We start from the raw sequence: 17,901 nt of genomic DNA, 5'->3' as shown, positions 1-17,901 counted from the left end.
TCAACTGTCAGGGCAAAAATGGGCCATGAAGGAATATTAACCCTACTAGGATCTCTAGACATGTGTAGTGTTAAGAAAGTCTACATAGGATGGGAATCCAACTTCTCTGGCACGGATGGCAAGCTAAGGCGGAAGGGCTGCACACCACCAGGCCTTGTGACGTGAGATGCGCATGGTAACGATCTTTTATAAGAGGACAGAAATTCTGTATGGTGAGGGGCAAACGGAAGGAGGACAAAAGGCACAGGCCAAACAAAAATTAAAAGACAGGAAATTTTAGAAAGGATGGGACAAATATAAAACACAAAATCTCATTGAATAAATTAGTCAAAATCCATCAGTAATCATAGGTAATACAAGTGGGATAAGTCGTGCCAGCGTTTCAAAAGTGAAGGTTGTCAGATATGATTTTTTAAATCCAAACAAATATTTTTACAAGAGATAGACTTAAAGGAAACAAGACTGTAGAATGTATGAGGAAGGAAATATAAGATATACTAGGCAAATAGTAACCAAAAGAAATCTGGGTAGCTGCATTAATATCGAAGTGAACTGTGAGCAAAAAGGATTACTAAACATAAGGATGGTTACCACCTTTTGAAAAAAAGATTCAGTTTACTAGAAGGATAAGAATTCCAGGCCTGTATATACCAAATAAATTTGCTTCAAAAGGTAAAATTGACAGAACTTTAAAGAGAGATTAATCATTAACATGAACAATATTAAGAATGAAAGGGAGATACTATTATAGATTTTGCAAAGATTAAGAAAGATAATAAGAACCCCTGATTAATTTTATGCCCCAAACTAGGGAAAACTCAGATGCAGTGAACAAATTCCTAGCAAAACAGAATTTGCCAGAACTGACTTGGGAAGAAATAGAAAAGGTGAGTGATCCTACAACCTCTGAGCAGTACTTGGCTTTGCTAAGGAGTTCCGCCAGACACTCGAGGGAGCATCATTCCAGTGCTGCTCAGACTCTTCAGAGGGGAGAAAGGAGGAAACTCTCCTGTTCATTTAATGAGACCAGCAGAGTGTAAATTGAAAAAGAAGTCTGCGAGGGAAGATCATAAAAATGAGAAACAACTCAGATGCCCATCAAAAGGGGAACAGATAAATAGACTAGAGTATCTTCCCATGCTGGGGTACCTTATGGCAGTGAAAATGATCTGCAGGTCCACATGTGAACACAGCGCAGTCCCCAAAAGATAATGTTAAACAACCACTTTTAAAAAAGGTAGTACATTAAAACCAAACCAAAACAAAAAACCCCTAAACCACGACTCCATTTATATAAAAGTGAAATGCTGGCGGAACAACACAAAGTATTATTTACCAATACATACAGATTTGCTGAAACAAGTCAGAGGCTGGTAAATTCTGCTACTTAACCTGAGAGGTGGTTACGCTGGCATGCATTTTAATATTTTAAGCCACACATATGTGTTTTTTGTATAATCTCTTTGATGTATTTTATTTAAAAATATTTAAGGGCAGAATCACCATGTAGCGAAAAGATCTATCTGAGTAGAGGAGTTATTTGAGATGTTTGTTTTCCTCTTCTTGTGAGTCTCTATGTTCTGAATCTTTTACTATGAACATGTGATACTTCACAATCACATTATTTTAAGGGATTTGTAAGCCTTTTAGGAGAAGGGAGGTAGTTTCATAGCCTAGAGCTATCCTGTCTTCCATAATTTCACTAATCTCAGTGAAAGTCATTTTATCACACTTCAGGCTCCATCCAGTATGTTAATCCAAGGTTAGATCCCTGCCTGCTTGGTCAAATATGTACCCTGCTGGCATGGAGAACTGGAGCCTCTGAAATGCCAGGGATGTGACCTTGACGTGCAGGTGAGAGTGGGGCTGGCCAGACCCGTGGCGAGAGGCTGGGCCACGTGAGGCCTCCAGCACTGGCTGAGCCGGGACACGCCAGGCGCTGAGGGAGGCTCGGGTGTCGGCTGTGTCCCTGTCCACAATGTCTTACAGAGTCACAGCCGTATCACAGCGCCCCTCTGAAGGACTCCAAGAGGAGCAATGGTGCTCTTCTTTCTCTCTCTGGGGAAGGCAGTGAGTTTGCTTCCTCTGGTGGCCAGAATCCCTTAACAGATCATGGCTAGAGCTGAGGCCAGGCACGAGCTTCTGTAAGGCATTCAGAGAGGACCTGATCTCAACACCAAGTGAAGGCTAGCTCCCAGCTTGACGCTGGACGTGGAAAGCCACTGCTCCAGCAGCCTAGGCAGGGACGCACGAAGCTAGGCGGCAGCCGCTGCCTTAGACAGAGCTGAAGCCAGATTTTGCCTGCCCTGGAGCTGCAGAGACCTAGGCAGAGTCTCCAGGGGCCACGGGTGAGCCAGGGTGGGCCAGGACTTGCAAGGACACCCCCAGAACCACAGCTGCTGGGAGATCCCCTTCCCTGCGCAGCCCACGGTCCTCTCCCAGCTGTATTATGTGCACCTAAGACCTCCACACCCCTGGCTGTTTTCACCAAAATGAATTGATAGGACTTTATATTATCGCCATAAACGGAAATCCAGCATCACTTGTGGAAAATGGAAGCGCTTGTGCACGCAGAAACAGTGACACAAGAAAATGCCCCCCAAGTCTGTCCAGATTTCACTGCCTGATTAAAGCTCCGAGCCTGCCCTCGCTCCGGGCTATAAAGCGAGACCTGCATGCTGGGTGCGGAAAAACAGGCCCGCCGTGTGCAGCCGTTCTCTCTTGACCTCAGAAGGCTCGAGATAAAAACGACAAAGGAATTCTTACTCACTGAACACAGTGGAAGGAAAAGGCAGGTCAGCCGTCCACACTAGCATGCAACAGGCAAGGGACTTTTGTATACCTGGATGTGGGGGACATCCTTTCTGAAAATGTACATCAAACACTTTGTTACAACCTTTCTTCCCGAGTGTTTGGCTAACTTTCCTTCAGGGACCTTCAATCAGCTTGACTCAGCAGATATTAACTGAGGACCTACTATGTGCTGGCTGCTCGGTAGGAGTTTGAAAGGCAAGCGCCTTTCCTTCAGGGACCACACGTTCTAATGGGGAGGCAGACGTATTCACAACCGGTTTCAATGCAAGGCTGAACAAGTCTTTGTGTCCTCTCCCAGCCTTCCCCCCGACTCATGCAAAACAGGATGTAGGTGTTCAGGAATCATTTTATTCAGACACAGAAATAGCAAACATTCATTGGGTTCAAACTACGAGCCAAGCAATGTATGGGATACTTGTAGACATATTTTATAACTCTAACTTGACCAAGGGTACACAGCATCTTAGAAGCCAAGTTGGGAGTTGAAAGCCAGTCTCCTGAATGTTCCCCCGTGTTGGAAGCCCTGTTGACGTGGGAGGTCCCACCATTCCCCCACCCCAAATTCTGTCCCATCTCACCCCACCCTCCCCAGGGCCCAGCTGAGAAGAAGCAAAGGCCAGAGGCCAGGTCTGGCCCACTGGCCTTGCTGTGGAGCTCACCTCAGCCCACCCTGTGCTTGTATGCCCCCAGGAATCCAGCACGGTCCCGCGCTGCGTGCTCCAGCAACCTTCTCAGCTGCTGCAAGAGCCTTTGGGCGCTTAGGTTCCTCCAGAGACACGGGGGAGGCCCCTGGGAGGAGCAGCCAGGGGCGCCACTGTCAGAGGAGCCGCCAACAACACCTGCCCAGGAATCGGTGAGGACGCTGCCCTCAGAGACGGCTAGACCCGGCCCCAGGATGCTGAAGATAACTGCTCCCCAGCACCATGATTTGACTCCCGGAGCCACTAAGGACCCCAAAGCCCCACAAACCACAGAGAACACACCCTGGCTCCAGTCTGGGGACTCCCAGAGCACACGGCAGGTGGGTGCTGGGGTCCTCGGCTGAAATGGAGCTGACCCGCCCTGCGCTGGGACTCCCCTGGGTCCAGGTCTGCCGAATCCCACGGGTTCAAAGCTCGCGTTGGTGCTGGCCCTGAGTCACCAGCAGAGACAGCGGGACTTCTGAGGACCTGTGTGTGTGCAGAAACACGGGTGCCGTCTGGGCACCGCAGAGGGTGTTGCCATCCCAGCGCCCTGTGGGATGCAGGGAGGGAAGGGTAGGGAAGGGAAGGACGTCCGTCTTTAGTGAACACCTTCTGTGTGCCCGGTGCTTCCCCTGCGTCGGCTCACGTCGTCCTTAGTACGCGCGCCAGGGATCAGGGGTGGAGACAGGCTCAGAGAAGTGTGAGGCCGCTCAGCTAGAAGGTGCGTCTCGCGCAGGACGCTTGAGAATCGCTGTGGAAGGAGGGAACAAACAGACGAACAGGGGGATGGTAGAAATCCAGGCCTCCAGCCCATGCTCTTCGATGGGACCCTACCCTGCCTCTGCAGAGAGGCCTCGGTAGTTCCTTGACTCAACTGACCCTCCTGGAAGCCAGGCTCCGATCCAGAGCCTGGGGGGAGCGGGGGGCGCCCTTCATGCTGCAGTTCTGACTCTCTCTGGTGCTTTCCATCAAGGAGTGGCGTGGAGCAGATTTGCTGGGGAAAACGTGAGGGGCAGCAAGGAGGGTCAGGTTGGGGGAGGGGGACCCAACAGGCTCGAGTCGGGAAGTTGGCCCCGGCGCGCCCTCTGCTGGAGGCGGGGAGACCTGCGGCGGCCTCCTCCTTGGAGCAGCCCCTTACTCACTCTGTCCCGGGGGCACCGCTCCCCTTTCCTACTTTCAGGGTTGTTGAAGAGACCCAAGGAGATGGAGGAGATGAGGGTGTCCATGGGCTCCCTGCAAGACCACTGCCCCTCCCTGAGCCCCCTCTTCCCCTGGTTGCAAGACGCCCTCCTGGGGTCCCCCTCCCCACCCACTCATGCCTTTTCAGTCCCCCTCCCGAGGCTTCACACTGGCCATCGCCCAAGGCTCACCCGGAGCCTTTGCCTCTCACTGCCGTTCCTCACTCTCTGTGGCCCCATCAGCACTGCCGAAGCTACCAGGAGGCTTAGCTCGAAAATTCCTCACAGACGCGTACCTTCCAGGGTCCCCTCTCGCTGTTTCTCAGCCTCGCCTGGAGCATGTCGGCCTCTGCACCTTGACCTTTGCCCTGCACCTGCTCCTGCCCCAGAATCCCCCTCCCCAGACAGAAATCCGACCATTGGCCTCAAAGGTCCGTCTTGGCCCACCCTCCTCCTGGCTCCTCAGGCTCCAGGCTCTCGATGGACTTAGCGCCCACGTGTTTCCACCCGGTTCCCTCACCTGCCCGGCCCTCACTTGGTCCCGCTGCCATCCCCTCCATCAGGAAAACGGGAAAGCTTCCCGCATTCCCCACTGGCCCACCCCTCCCCTCCTCCAGCCAGAGTGGGCTGTGCAAAACGCAACCGCGCGGAGAAAGCCAGCCCACAGGCCCCGCGCCGTGGGCCCTGGTGTGCCCTCCAGCTTCCTTCCCCCGATCCTCTTTTCCACCTCTTCACCCCAGCCCCGCCGGCCTTCTCCTTTGGGTTTATTTATCCCACTGCTCCTTCCAGCTACACCTGGCACAGAGCTGTTCCCATCACTTGAAAAGCTGCTCTTGTCCTTTCAGCCACAGGATCTCAGCTGAAATATCGCTTTTCAGGGAGTCTTCCAGAGTCTCCCTTGACTGTCCCTATTGGGTCTGGCCTCCCACCCACACCCCTGGAACTGTCCCCGGAAGCCATGGGCATGCCTGTCATGCCTGTGTGGTCCCCTGACCCTTGTCTGTCAGTGAGTCCTGCCTGTTTCTGTTCACCGTTGTGTGTCTAGCTCCTCGGAGACTGTTTGGCCCACGTAGTGGGAGCTTTAAGCAATTTCTCTGCCGATACACCTGAAGGCACCATTTGCCCCAGGGTTCTCCAGAGATGCTCAATCTGTGGGCTGGATTCCTCTGGAAATCTCAGGATCCCTCTCTTGGAAGTTTTCCCAGGAACCTGAGACAGATGGGTCTCTATGTCACGGCCCAGGTAGATGAGCATAAGACGGGTCTGGCTGATCACAGACTCAGCTGGTCAGGGCTGACGTCAGGGTGCCTACGCGCCGCCTGCCACTGCGGACCTTCCTCTGAGCTGCCCGCCCTCCTGGAGACCCCCCGCGTCCCCTGCTGGCTGCAGAAGTGGGGCGTGCGCTGCCCAGAGGAGAAGCATCTGCACTGCGCCCCCAAATCCACATTTCGTGTTATCAGGATGTTCCAATAAAGCTATCAAAACAGATGCTGCCTTGTGGTTTTATTTTTTAACTTCCTGGTGAGGAAATACTCCCCAAACTTCATCATACAGTGTGTCTTGATTTAGAAAAAGGATTATGATAAAATGTTGGGGTAGAAGCCAACTGAGAAATTGCCTTGAAAGGTAAAAGAGTCCTCAGCAAAAGAGGCCTTGTCTTGAAACATCGTGTTGGAAATGAAGGACAGGCTGGTCAGAAGTTCAGAGCTTCATCTGTCTCACCTGGTGAGCCAGGTATGTGGTAGGCCCTCGATCAGTGTTTGCAGAAGGGAATATTTCTGAAATTGCCAGATTCAGCGATGCCTTTGTTAGGTGGGAGAGAAAGACATCTTTAAAATGGAAAACCTGTCAATCAAAGAAGTCTTCTGCAGTGGAGAGTAAGTGAAGCGCAAGTGAAAAACCAGGTCAAGGATTCTATGCAAGAAATGATTCCCAAAGGCACTCATGAAAGGGCTTGGAAAAGGGAGGGAGGGAGCTGACCAGAGTCCAGGTCACTGTTGGAAAAGTGGTATCAGCAGTGAGTAGTGTTTCCTGGGGTGGAAGGAGGAGGCTGTGGAATCCTGAACCTCGGGGGGCCTTGCAGAAAGACACACCAAGACATATCTTGATGAATTCCCACAGGAAACAGAGAAGAAATCATTTGAGTCATACAATCAAAGCTTACAGGAGCTGATCTGCCTGAAATGGATTTTCATATATTTCAGAGCAGAGAAGACAAAGTGTGTTAAGAGGTCCTTGGGGACGATGAAAGTAGCAGAACAAGGCAGTCTCTAGATAATGTCAAACAGTTCTATGTAGGCGGTGTCAAGAGAGTGAGGAGGTGTCTGCTGAAGGAAAACTCTGTGTGTGCTGAATACTGGGGCACTTTATAGAAGCCCAGCCAGGGCCAGAAGCCTAGGGACCACAGTTTCCAGAATCTCATCCCAACAGGTTCAGATTCCACCAACAGGCAGTGGAGGAGAAGCAAAACCACTGTTGCTAAGTAGGCCAAAGAGGGAGGGGCAAGAGGAGAGGAAGGAGGCGCTGGGAGGCTTGAGCACGGCTGTGGGCCATGGAGCAGAATGGTTCCAGATGGCCCTGCATCCAGGAACATTGCCTCATCCTGTGAGTAGTGGGAAGGCTTCAAAAAGGCCTGCATTGAGAGGGAGCTGATGAGGTCTGTTTTACAAAAGAGACCTTTCAGAGTCCAGCTTGGGAAGGGGTGAAGGCAGAGTGAGCAAGGACAGCCCCACTTTGGGGGTGGGGGAAGGAGGTGTAGATAGTCACATCAGATCTACCCCACACCCTACAGCAGACTTCAGGCTCCAGGCCGGGTACCCGAAGGAATCAGACCCTTCCCGCCCTCCAGAGAGATGGGCTGATGCCTAAACATTGCCAGGAATCAGAGAAGGAATGGGACATGAAGGCCAGTGTTGGGATCACCCAGAAAGGAAAATGTGTGTGTGTGTAGTGTGGCAAGATGTGGACCAAGGCAGCTGTGAACTTCTAAGCAGAAACATTCATGGTGCACATGGGACTGCGTTTAAACTCGGGTTAGACACTTGGTAGGCAGTAGACTGCTCAGAGCCCTGGCCTGTGTGCTTAGCCGTGGCCAACTCTTTGTGATCTTCTGGACTACGCCCACCAGGCTCCTCAGTCCATGGCATTTTCCAGGCAGGAGTACCGGAGTGGGTTGCCATTTCCTTCTGCAGGGGATCTTTCCAACCCAGGGATCGAATCTGCCTCTCCTGTGTCTCCTTCATTGCAAGCAGGTTCTTCCCCCGCTGAGCTATCAGGGAAGGCCAGATGCAGGGCATCCGTCTGGCACCCCACGTCAGCTAGGCCGCTAGCAGATGACACTTGGCTGTTCAGGCTCTAGCTGGAGTTTGGGGGAGAGTTTATCATCTCCATTGTCCACTTTAGGGGGCTCTTTCCAGGTCCCTCAAGCAGGGAATGACAGCCCAGAACATCCTTCTCCCACCGCAGTTCCCAAATCCCACCAGAATCCTGAGCATTCCAGTGATCATTCAAGAGCCATCAACAGTCACCAGTAGCCCTCAGGGCCACTGGGGAAAGGCCCTCCTGTGCGCCAGCAGCCCTCCAGGGTTCATAATTTTGTTACTGTGAAGAGCATTTTGTGAAGTGATCTGGTCCCATCACTTCATGGGAAATAGATGGGGAAACAGTGGAAACAGTGTCAGACTTTATTTTTTTGGGCTCCAAAATCACTGCAGATGGTGACTGCAGCCATGAAATTAAAAGACGCTTACTCCTTGGAAGAAAAGTTATGACCAACCTAGATAGCATATTCAAAAGCAGAGGCATTACTTTGCCAACTAAGGTCCGTCTAGTCAAGGCTATGGTTTTTCCAGTGGTCATGTATGGATGTGAGAGTTGGACTGTGAAGAAGGCTGAGCACTGAAGAATTGATGCTTTTGAAGTGTGGTGTTGAAGAAGATGCTTGAGAGTCCCTTGGACTGCAAGGAGATCCAACCAGTCCATTCTGAAGGAGATCAGCCCTGGGATTTCTTTGGAAGGAATGATGCTAAAGCTGAAACTCCAGTACTTTGGCCACCTCATGCGAAGAGTTGACTCATTGGAAAAGACTCTGATGCTGGGAGGGATTGGAGGCAGGAGGAGAAGGGGACGACAGAGGATGAGATGGCCGGATGGCATCACCAACTCAGTAGAAGTGAGTCTGAGTGAACTCTGGGCGATGGTGATGGACAGGGAGGCCTGGCGTGCTGCGGTTCATGGGGTCGCAAACAGTCGGACACGACTGAGCGACTGAACTGAACTGAACTGAACTGAACTGAACTGAAGAGCATTTTGCAGATGTTGACTCCAGGGCCCCAGCCTCTCCACTCAGGGTCGTGGAAAGCAGCATGTTTCTCAGGCCCCAAGATGCCACTGTGTGAGCCAGGCCCTTACTCCCTGAGGCTTTGCCAACACTCTCATGTGCCTGGTGAGCCTGGCAGGATTCCCAAGGAAGTAAGGCCCCAAAGGACACAATTCCCAGATCAACCCATCCTTCACATTCAACTGAACTTTTAGAAGCCTTGTCATGCACCCAGACATTAGGTCAGCCCCTCCACAGAGCCGGTTTTTTCACTGGACACAGGCAGAGGGTAGCATCCCCACCACCTGGGACCTGAAGAGACACAGGGTGCACCCCAAGTTAAAAATCCGAGTGAAATAGCTGGGTTTCCAACCCAGACCACCTTGTCTCCCGAGTCCAGACCTTTTTTTTTTTTTAACCATTCATATTACGAAATTTATGTGTAAGGATTAAGTGATAACCAGATATAGCCTCTTTTCAAAACTGTGACATTCCAGGAAAGGCCAGAGTTCCTTGGACCCCCTCTCCCCAGCCCTGAGCAATTTCCAAGGCAACCACTGCTACGAAGTTTGCCGTATGGTGTTCGGTTCAATTTTGTTTGGTTTTCAACATAAAAGTTATATTGCACCTCAGGGACTGAACTCAATAATCTGTCTTCAAGGTTCAACTACGTTAGCACATAAAGGGCCTCCTCACGTATTTTGTCTCATGGTATTGGTACACACAGTTCATTTAGCTGTTCCCACTAGCCATGGACATCTGAATCATTTCTAGTTTCTGTTTACATAACAGCACACTTTTCCATTAAAGGTTATTATAGGATATTGAATATAGCTCCCTGTGCTATGCAGTAGACCCTTGTTGTTTATTTATCGTATATGTGGTAGCTTGTATCTGTTCATCTCAGACTCCTAATTCATCCCTCCCCTGACCCGTTCCCCTTTGGCAATCATACATTTGTTTCCTATGTCTGCGAGTCTGTTTCTGTCTTGTAAATAAGCTCTTCTGAATCACTTTGGTATATACCTGAAACTAACACAATATTGTAAGCCAACTACACTTCAATTTAAAAAATAACAATATGCCGATCAACTGAAACAATGTTTCCTCATGTACACCTGCAAGTGGGTTTGTTGTCATTGGTGTGTGCGTGTCTGTCTGTCTGTGTGTCTGTGTGCCTGTGTCCATGTCTGTGTGTGTCTGTGCACGTGTGTTTAGATACCTACAAGTATATGTGGATATGGAGCATTACGTGTTGCTAAGTAGTCCCCCAGAGAGGCACGGCTCATTCAAGCTCCACCAGAAGCACTAAGCGGGGCTTGACTCCTCACAGCTCCATCATCCGCTTGTGCCTTTTCTACCATACCCTGTGGGGCGTCTTTCACCCCCAAGAAGTCACAATAGTCCTCCTAGAGATGCCTTACCTCCAGTCAGGGCAAGCAAGGGCTCCCTTGGCTCACCCTGGGTTTCCCACGAGCCTTCCTAAGCCTCATGTTCTTCCTTGGGCTCTCTGTGGAGGACAGCAGACTTGCCCAAGTCACATAACTGGAGAAAGACTGCATCATTTCACGAGAGCCTCAGCAGTGCCGCATAACAACTGTCCACACACACTCCCAGCATACGACAGTAACGTTTGCGTGGCTCGGAAATCTGTAGGCTGGCTAATGGGGGATGGGCTCTGCTACGGGGGCTCATCTTAGCTGCACGAGTCTCTCATCCTCTCCGAATGCCCATCCAGGCGTTCTCTTCTTGCAGAAATGGCAGGGACCTGAGAGAGCAAGCCCAGCAGCATGAGTGCATTTCAGGTTCCTGAGCATCTTGCCTGCAAACACACTGTTAGCCAAAGTCAGTCGCATGGCCCAGGCAGAGATGGAGTGAGCATGTCTACCCCTTCCATGGAACTGAGGTGGAGAGAGGGATGAATGTTACAGGGCGATCTAATCTACTACTGTGGCCAAGCCTGGATAGGAACCAAAGGCTGCTCAGGATGGAGGAGACCTGGGTCTCCCAAGCTACTGGGAATTCCCTAGAGCTCTCTGCACCTCCCACACCACAGTGTTGTAGTTGCTTCCATTTCCAGTACCCCACACACCTTTTGCTAGTTCTCTATCCTGGCCTACAGCGAGGTCTCCAAGACTCAAATCTGGGCGCTAGCTGAAGACACATGTGCGCTCCAGCACCACGATTTTACTGCCCCTGAAATTATCATCACTTGGGCAGGGCACTCAGGGTCACATCATGGTCTGGCTCTGCCTAAAGTTCCAGGCTCACCTCATACCTCTCTCCCCTTGCTCATCCTGCCCACCCAGCCCAAGGGCCCAGCCTCTTATGCAGTCTCACTCAATGGCTATGTCCCCTGCAGAATACCCTTCCCAATCTTCAGAATTCCCCTTAGCCATTCTTGAAATCTCAGCTTGGGCCTCACCTCCATTTCAAAACTATCCCTACCCCTTCCTAGAAGAGCTAATCACTTTCTCCTAGGTGCTCACTCTATCACAGGACACATCTCGCTTATCCCAGGGATTCCCAGACTCAGATGTTCTCAGGGACCATCAGAGTTCAGTAGTTGAAAAAGACAGAAAAGGACACACTGGTAGTTTTTGAATAATATCCCTGCAGTTGGTTTATGCCCCTGCCATACTAATTTTGTGTGCATATGTATTCAGATTACCAAGGGGCTGCAGCAATTCCATGCACAGTGATGTCACTTGATGGGGATGTGGAGCCAGAGCCTATTTTTTTAGGAGAAGCCATAGTCTGGATTTCTATTAGTAATTTTTGTTCATTTTAATGAATTAATTCATTTTTAATTCGTTTTAATGAATTGACCTGTTAAAGATCTCAGAAAAGTGGTGGGCACTTGATAAGTTTTGTAGAAGTATTAGAATAAGTGGGTGAAGAGACAGCTCATAATAGAAAGACAGATAGATTAATAATGATAATAGAAGATAAATTAGATAGAAGGCTCTCCAGTGCTCTTGCCTGGAAAATCCCATGGACAGAGGAGCCTGATGGGCTGCAGTCCATGGGCTCGTGAGGAGTCAGTCACAACTGAGTGACTTCACTTTCCCTTTTCACTTGCATGCATTGGAGAAGGAAATGGCACCCCACTCCAGTGTTCTTGCCTGGAGAATCCCAGGGATGGGGGAGGCCGGTGGGCTGCCATCTATGGGGTCACACAGAGTCGGACACGACTGAAGCGACTTAGCAGCAGCAGCAGCAGCATATAGATCTTTCAAAAGACGGCAAAAAAATTAAAAAAAAAAACACTGTACAGACAAAATCCAGCCTTTTCACAGGCCACATTTGACCAGAGGACCAGTTCTTGGTCTCGGATACAGAAGTGCCCTGTTTCTCTGTTGGAACCTTTGGAGGACAGAAAGGGGACATGGCATGTGGCTTCCCATTCAGAGCAGACCCCCCTGAGGGTGCTCCCCACTGCCCACACTCCCAGCCCTTCCTACCCTTCTCCCTGTGGGTGAGGTGGACAGAGGGGGAGAGAGCAGAGGAGAAGACTCTTGGCAAGAACGTGAATTGCTTCTGTCTTGAAAACAGCTTTCTCTTCAGTGCTCAAAAGTTCCAAAGAACCTCCTGGTCCTCCGAAAGTGTCTTTGCGGTGCCTACTCCTGGCATCTCCATGGTCAGCACCGTGGATCAGGCCTTGCTGCAGCTTTCTTGGGCTCCTTACTAGCTTTCTATTTCCCATTCTCCCCTCCTCTAATATGCCTGGCCACCTCACTACAACCTCAGAGGAGGAGTAGCTCATGGTCTCGGTCTGGCTTTGCAATCTGATTCTGTGTGAACACTTTACCTCCTCGCACACTAGTCTCTTCCCCATAAAATGGGGGTAATTGCAGTATCTCCCAGGGTTGTTGGAGATCAGGCTCGCAAGGTGATTTGAACCATGCAATACAAGAACTTAGATACGAGTACATGCTTGATAAACGTCAACCATCGTTATTGCTGAAAGGCAAATCATTCTAAGCACTCTTGTACTTAAATGTCTTTGGGGCTTTCATCACCTGTGGATGCAGACCAGGTTCCCTGGCTCGGCTCTCACAGCCTTGCCTGATCTCGGCCACGTTGTCCCTTGGCCCTCCCATGAGGTTCCAGTCTTGAGATACACTCACAGCCTACTCTGAATGGCTGTCCGTTCTTGCTTTGTCAGTTCTGAGTCTTCTAAATACTGAGACCTGGCAAACGATCCCTTCCCCAAAGTTGGGGAAATCTACCACCACCCTTGGAGCTTAGCCCAGGATGTCAGGGCTGCCCTAGGCATCCAATATCTCACAGAGATTTAGGGGTGGAGAACATGCTGAGCTTACTCTGAGCCCTTGTCCCAGGGACCCAGCGTGCATCTGGCCTGATGGGCTGAGCCAGGCAGGGCTGAAAGTGATGCATGCCGTCCTCTCTGACCATCACTTTCTCACCCGTGAGACAGCAGTGCTGTGGACTTTTCCTCTACGCTCTCTCTAACCTGCACGGCCTTTCCAAGAGAAGGCCATTATTGTTCACTGAGTCCCCTTGTTTTAGTTGAGCACCTGGATGAGTCTGAAAACTTGTATTTGAAAAATGATAGGAGAAGGATCTGGAATCCCCAAGGCATGGTCTGGGGTAGCAAATGGTGTGGGGGAGGGATGGGAAAAGAGGAAACAGATCAGAGGCACCAAGGTGGAGACCACACACATTTCCAAAAGGACACTTCAGTGAAAAGGGAACGCCCAGCATACAGGTTACTTTCATGAGCATTGATGTGAGGCAACCCCTTCTGCACAATCCCTCTGACAAGATCTCCAGAAGGGTCCACTGTCCTCGTGCATAGCTCAGTACATATGGCTCTCAGGGGGCATCGAGGAAGGGGGTAGCCAGGTCCAGGTAGAACATAACAGAAGGGACCCCAGAGGGTGTAGGTACCCAGAGGAAGAGAACACCATGAGGACCTGAGAACCGGAGCCCTTTGGGAAGTCACCGGAGTCCGGGGAAGACTGTGTTCCTAGAGGGTAAGGAGTGAGTGGGGTCAAACCAAACTTATCCAGATCTCAAGGGACTGGGGAGCCTGAGATGTCATTTTGGTTATAGAGTATTCATAAAACCTACCTTGTAGATTTAAGAGATATGATTAATGAAAGTATCTAATGGATACATGGAGACACAAGTGTTTGAAGAGCTGTTTCCTCATGGTTGCATCCTGCAGAAAGTGGCTGGCCTCATAGCACCAGAAACAATGTAACGGGAGTTTCCAATGTGAAGAGCAGGCCTCATACATAATATACGAAAGCACCAGATGGATCTAAGCAGATGTCTCAAAGGGTTCGAAAAAGTTTAGACTCGTATTACATGTGAGGAGAGGAGAGGGGAGAGCCCCCTCAGTTCTTGGAGTCTGTCTCCCCAGAAACAGGTCACTAAAGACAGGCTCAGACCAAGCTGAACTCTGGTTTGAACCAGGCAGGCAGGGTAGGGAGCTCTGAAATATCACGGAAACAAGCCACAAATATGTTCCCCCAGATATCCAGACATCATTCTTTCCTCTTAAATGGCAAAAAGTGCATTGACTCCTAAACTTGCAAATGATTTTTGGAATTTAAAAAAAAAAAAAAAAAAAAACCTCTTTCTGTGCTAATTCTGCTCCAGGTCTTTAATTTTTTTAATTGAGATATAGCTCATATACCATAAAATTCACCCTTTAAAAATATATAATTCAGTTGAGAGAGTACCATTGCCATATACACACTACCATGTGTAAGATAGATACTTGGCGGTAAGCTGCTATATCACACAGGAAGACCAGCCCAGCCCTCTGGGACGACCTAGCCGGGTGGAATGGGGGTTTGGGAGGGGGGCTTAAGAGGAAGGGGAGATGATAGATAGATAGATACTTATGGCTGGGCTTCCCCAGTGCCTCAGGGGTAAAGAATCCATCTGCAATGCAGAAGACCTGGGTTAGATCCCTGGGTCAGGAAGATCTCCTGGAAGAGGGCATGGCAACCCACTCTAGTATTCTTGCCTGGAGAATCTCCATGGACAGAGGAGCCTGGTGGGCTACAGTCCCAGAAGTTGTGAAGAGTTGGACATGACTGAGCATGCACGCACATACTTAGGGCTGATTCAATACTGTTGTACAACAGAAGCTGACACGGTATTGTAAAGCAATTATCCTCCAACTAAAAAGTTTAAAATATGTATACAATTCAGTACTTTGCAATATAGTCACAGCATTGTGCAGCCATCACCACTGTCTAAAGAAATCCTCTGCCCACTGGTGGCCACCCGCCTAGCTCTGACAGCCACTGACCTTTCTCTTTTCCATGGATTTGCCTCTTCCGTACATTTTGCCACGCATACATTACAGTCAGAGAGCAGTGGAATCCACAGTGATATCTGCTGACATTCAGAAACTCAGTCATTTCCGTTGCTTACCAATAAAAATCACGCTGCTTGCCAATAAAATATATATGATGCAAAATTAAAACTCTTTGCTATACGTCCCACTAAGCTATCTGATTTGGATACTCTCCAAAGGAACTGAAAGAAGTTAAGCTCCTGACCACATACACACACACAATAGGAACTGTTTTGCTGAATACTTTCAGAACTGACTCCACTGGGATCATGGACATTAATGAGTAAGTGATTTTCTTTCTGTATGTAGTTTTTACTAACAGAAAAATCACTTTTCCGCTGATCCATCTGTATAAATGTGGAACAGAGATGGAAAGACATGGATTTAAAGGAGTGCCAAACTACTTCTCTGCCTGATGTGGATCACAACAAACTGTGGAAAATTCTTAGAGATGGGAATACCAGACCACCTGACCTGCCTCCTGAGAAATCTGTATGAAAGTCAAGAAGCAACAGTTAGAACTGGACATGGAACAGCAGACTGGTTCAGAGTTGGAAAAGGAATACGTCAAGGTGGTATATTGTCACCCTGCTTATTTAACGTATATGCAGAGTACATCATATGAAATGTCAAACTAGATGAAGCACAAGCTGGAATCAAGATTGCCGGGAGAAATATCCATAACCTCAGATATGCAGATGACATCACCCTTATGGCAAAAAGTGAAGAGGAACTAAAGAGCCTCTTGATGAAAGTGAAAGAGGAGAGTGAAAAAGTTGGCTTAAAACTCAACATTCAGAAAACGAAGATCATGGCATCCGGTCCCATCACTTCATGGGAAATAGATGGGAAAACAGTGGAAACGGTGACAGAGTTTATTTTCTTGGGCTCGAAAATCACTGCAGATGGTGACTGCAGCCATGAAATTGAAAGATGCTTGCTCCTTGGAAGGAAAGTTAGGACCAACCTAGATAGCATCTTAAAAAGCAGAGACATTACCTTGCCAACAAAGGTCCGTCTAGTCAAAGCTAGTCGTGTATGGATGTGAGAGCTGGACCATAAAGAAAAGTGAGTGCCAAAGAATTGATGCTTTTGAACTGTGGTGTTGGAGAAGGCTCTTGAGTCCCTTGGACTGCAAGGAGATCCAACCAGTCCATCCTAAAGGAAACCAGTCCTGAATATTCACTGGAAGGACTGATGCTGAAGCTGAAACTCCAATACTCTGGCTATGTGATGTGAAGAACTGACTCTTTGGAAAAAACCCTGATGCTGGGAAAGATTGAAGGCAGGAGGAGAGGGGGACGACAGAGGATGAGATGGCTGGATGGCATCACTGACTTCACAGACATGAGTTTGAGCAAGCTCTGGGAGTTGGTGATGGACAGGGAGGCCTGGCGTGCTGCTCTCCATGGGGTCACAAAGAGTCAGACACGACTGTACAACTGAGCTTAACTGACCTGCCCCTAGGTCCAGACCTGCCCCTGGCAAGACTTGCTCAGAAAACCCCTTTTCTATTGTTAGAAAAATTCATCAAAACTTGGGAATAAGGCTAACAAATGACAACACGTCTTTGAATGTCGTATGTGAGTATACCTAGCAGGCCTGACCATGATTAATTAGCTGATTCTCTTGGGACACATCCCTTTATTTACTATTTACTGTTGATTAAGGACCAGACTCTGCAAAGTTAGAGGTTAACTTGTATAAGAGTGCATGCATGCTCAGTTGCTTCAGTTGTGTCCACCTCTTTGTGACCCTGTGGACTCTAGCCCTCCAGGCTCGTCTATCCATGGGATTCTGCAGGCAAGAATACTGGAGTGGGTTGCCATGCCCTCCCCCAGAGAATCTTTCCCACCCAGGGACTGAACCCAGCTTGTAGAAGAGTAATTTAAGCTGCAAATAATTTTCTTCTGGCCCAGTAGAAACGCAGAGGACTTCTGTCCCATAGAAAAGACAAGGCTAAAAGTTATGGTGTATTGTTCTATGGAACACCAACCAGTTTGGGATCTAACTTAACAATCTTATTTCAAGACTCCTCCTTTGCAGATGTCTAGCTGTCTCTCACACACCTGTCTGAGCTGGTTCTACCTTCTTGCTCATTCCCTTACTAATGGGATAAATTAATCTGTCACACGTTGACTATCCATTTGTACGAGTCATGTTTTTAATTGTTCAAAAATTATGCTTTAACAGAACATTAGATTTCTCACGACAGCTAGTGAGCAGCAATGCTGCTGGTGGGGTTGCTGTATCCTTCAGACACTATGAAAAAGAAAGTGAGAGTGAAGGTCACTCAGTCGTGTCCAACTGTTGGCAACCTCATGGACTATACACAGTCCATGGAATTCTCCAGGCCAGAATACTGGAGAGCATAGCTGTTCCCTTCTCCAGGGGATCTTCCCAACTTAGAGCTCCAACCCAGGTCCCCCACACTGCATGCAGATTCTTTACCAGCTGAGCCACCAGGGAATCCCAAGAATACTGGAGCGGGTAGCCTATCCCTTCTCCAGTGAATCTTCCTGAGCCAGGAATTGAACCGGGGTCTCCTGCATTGCAGGCAGATTCTTC

General features: G+C 49.2%; 1 protein-coding gene across 2 annotated transcripts in view; it reads left to right on the top strand.

The window, feature by feature from the left end:
- Positions 1–6,163, top strand: part of HRH2 (histamine receptor H2) — a 49,803-nt gene extending 43,640 nt beyond the window's left edge. Inside the window, exons 3-4 of one of the 2 annotated variants that reach the window (XM_069597554.1) lie at positions 3,505–3,835; positions 4,678–6,163. In XM_069597554.1, coding sequence (XP_069453655.1) covers positions 3,505–3,835; positions 4,678–4,686 — 340 coding nt within the window. In that variant the 3' untranslated portion in view covers positions 4,687–6,163. Of the gene's footprint in view, positions 1–3,504; positions 3,960–4,677 lie in introns of those variants that run through there. The other variant, XM_069597553.1, reaches the window with a different exon arrangement.
- Positions 6,164–17,901: the final 11,738 nt, after the last annotated feature.

Source organism: Ovis canadensis, chromosome 7 (assembly GCF_042477335.2).
Source record: "Ovis canadensis isolate MfBH-ARS-UI-01 breed Bighorn chromosome 7, ARS-UI_OviCan_v2, whole genome shotgun sequence".
Lineage (NCBI taxonomy): Eukaryota > Metazoa > Chordata > Mammalia > Artiodactyla > Bovidae > Ovis > Ovis canadensis.
Note: the sequence above shows the minus strand (reverse complement) of the source record. Positions and strands in the feature narration are given on the sequence as shown.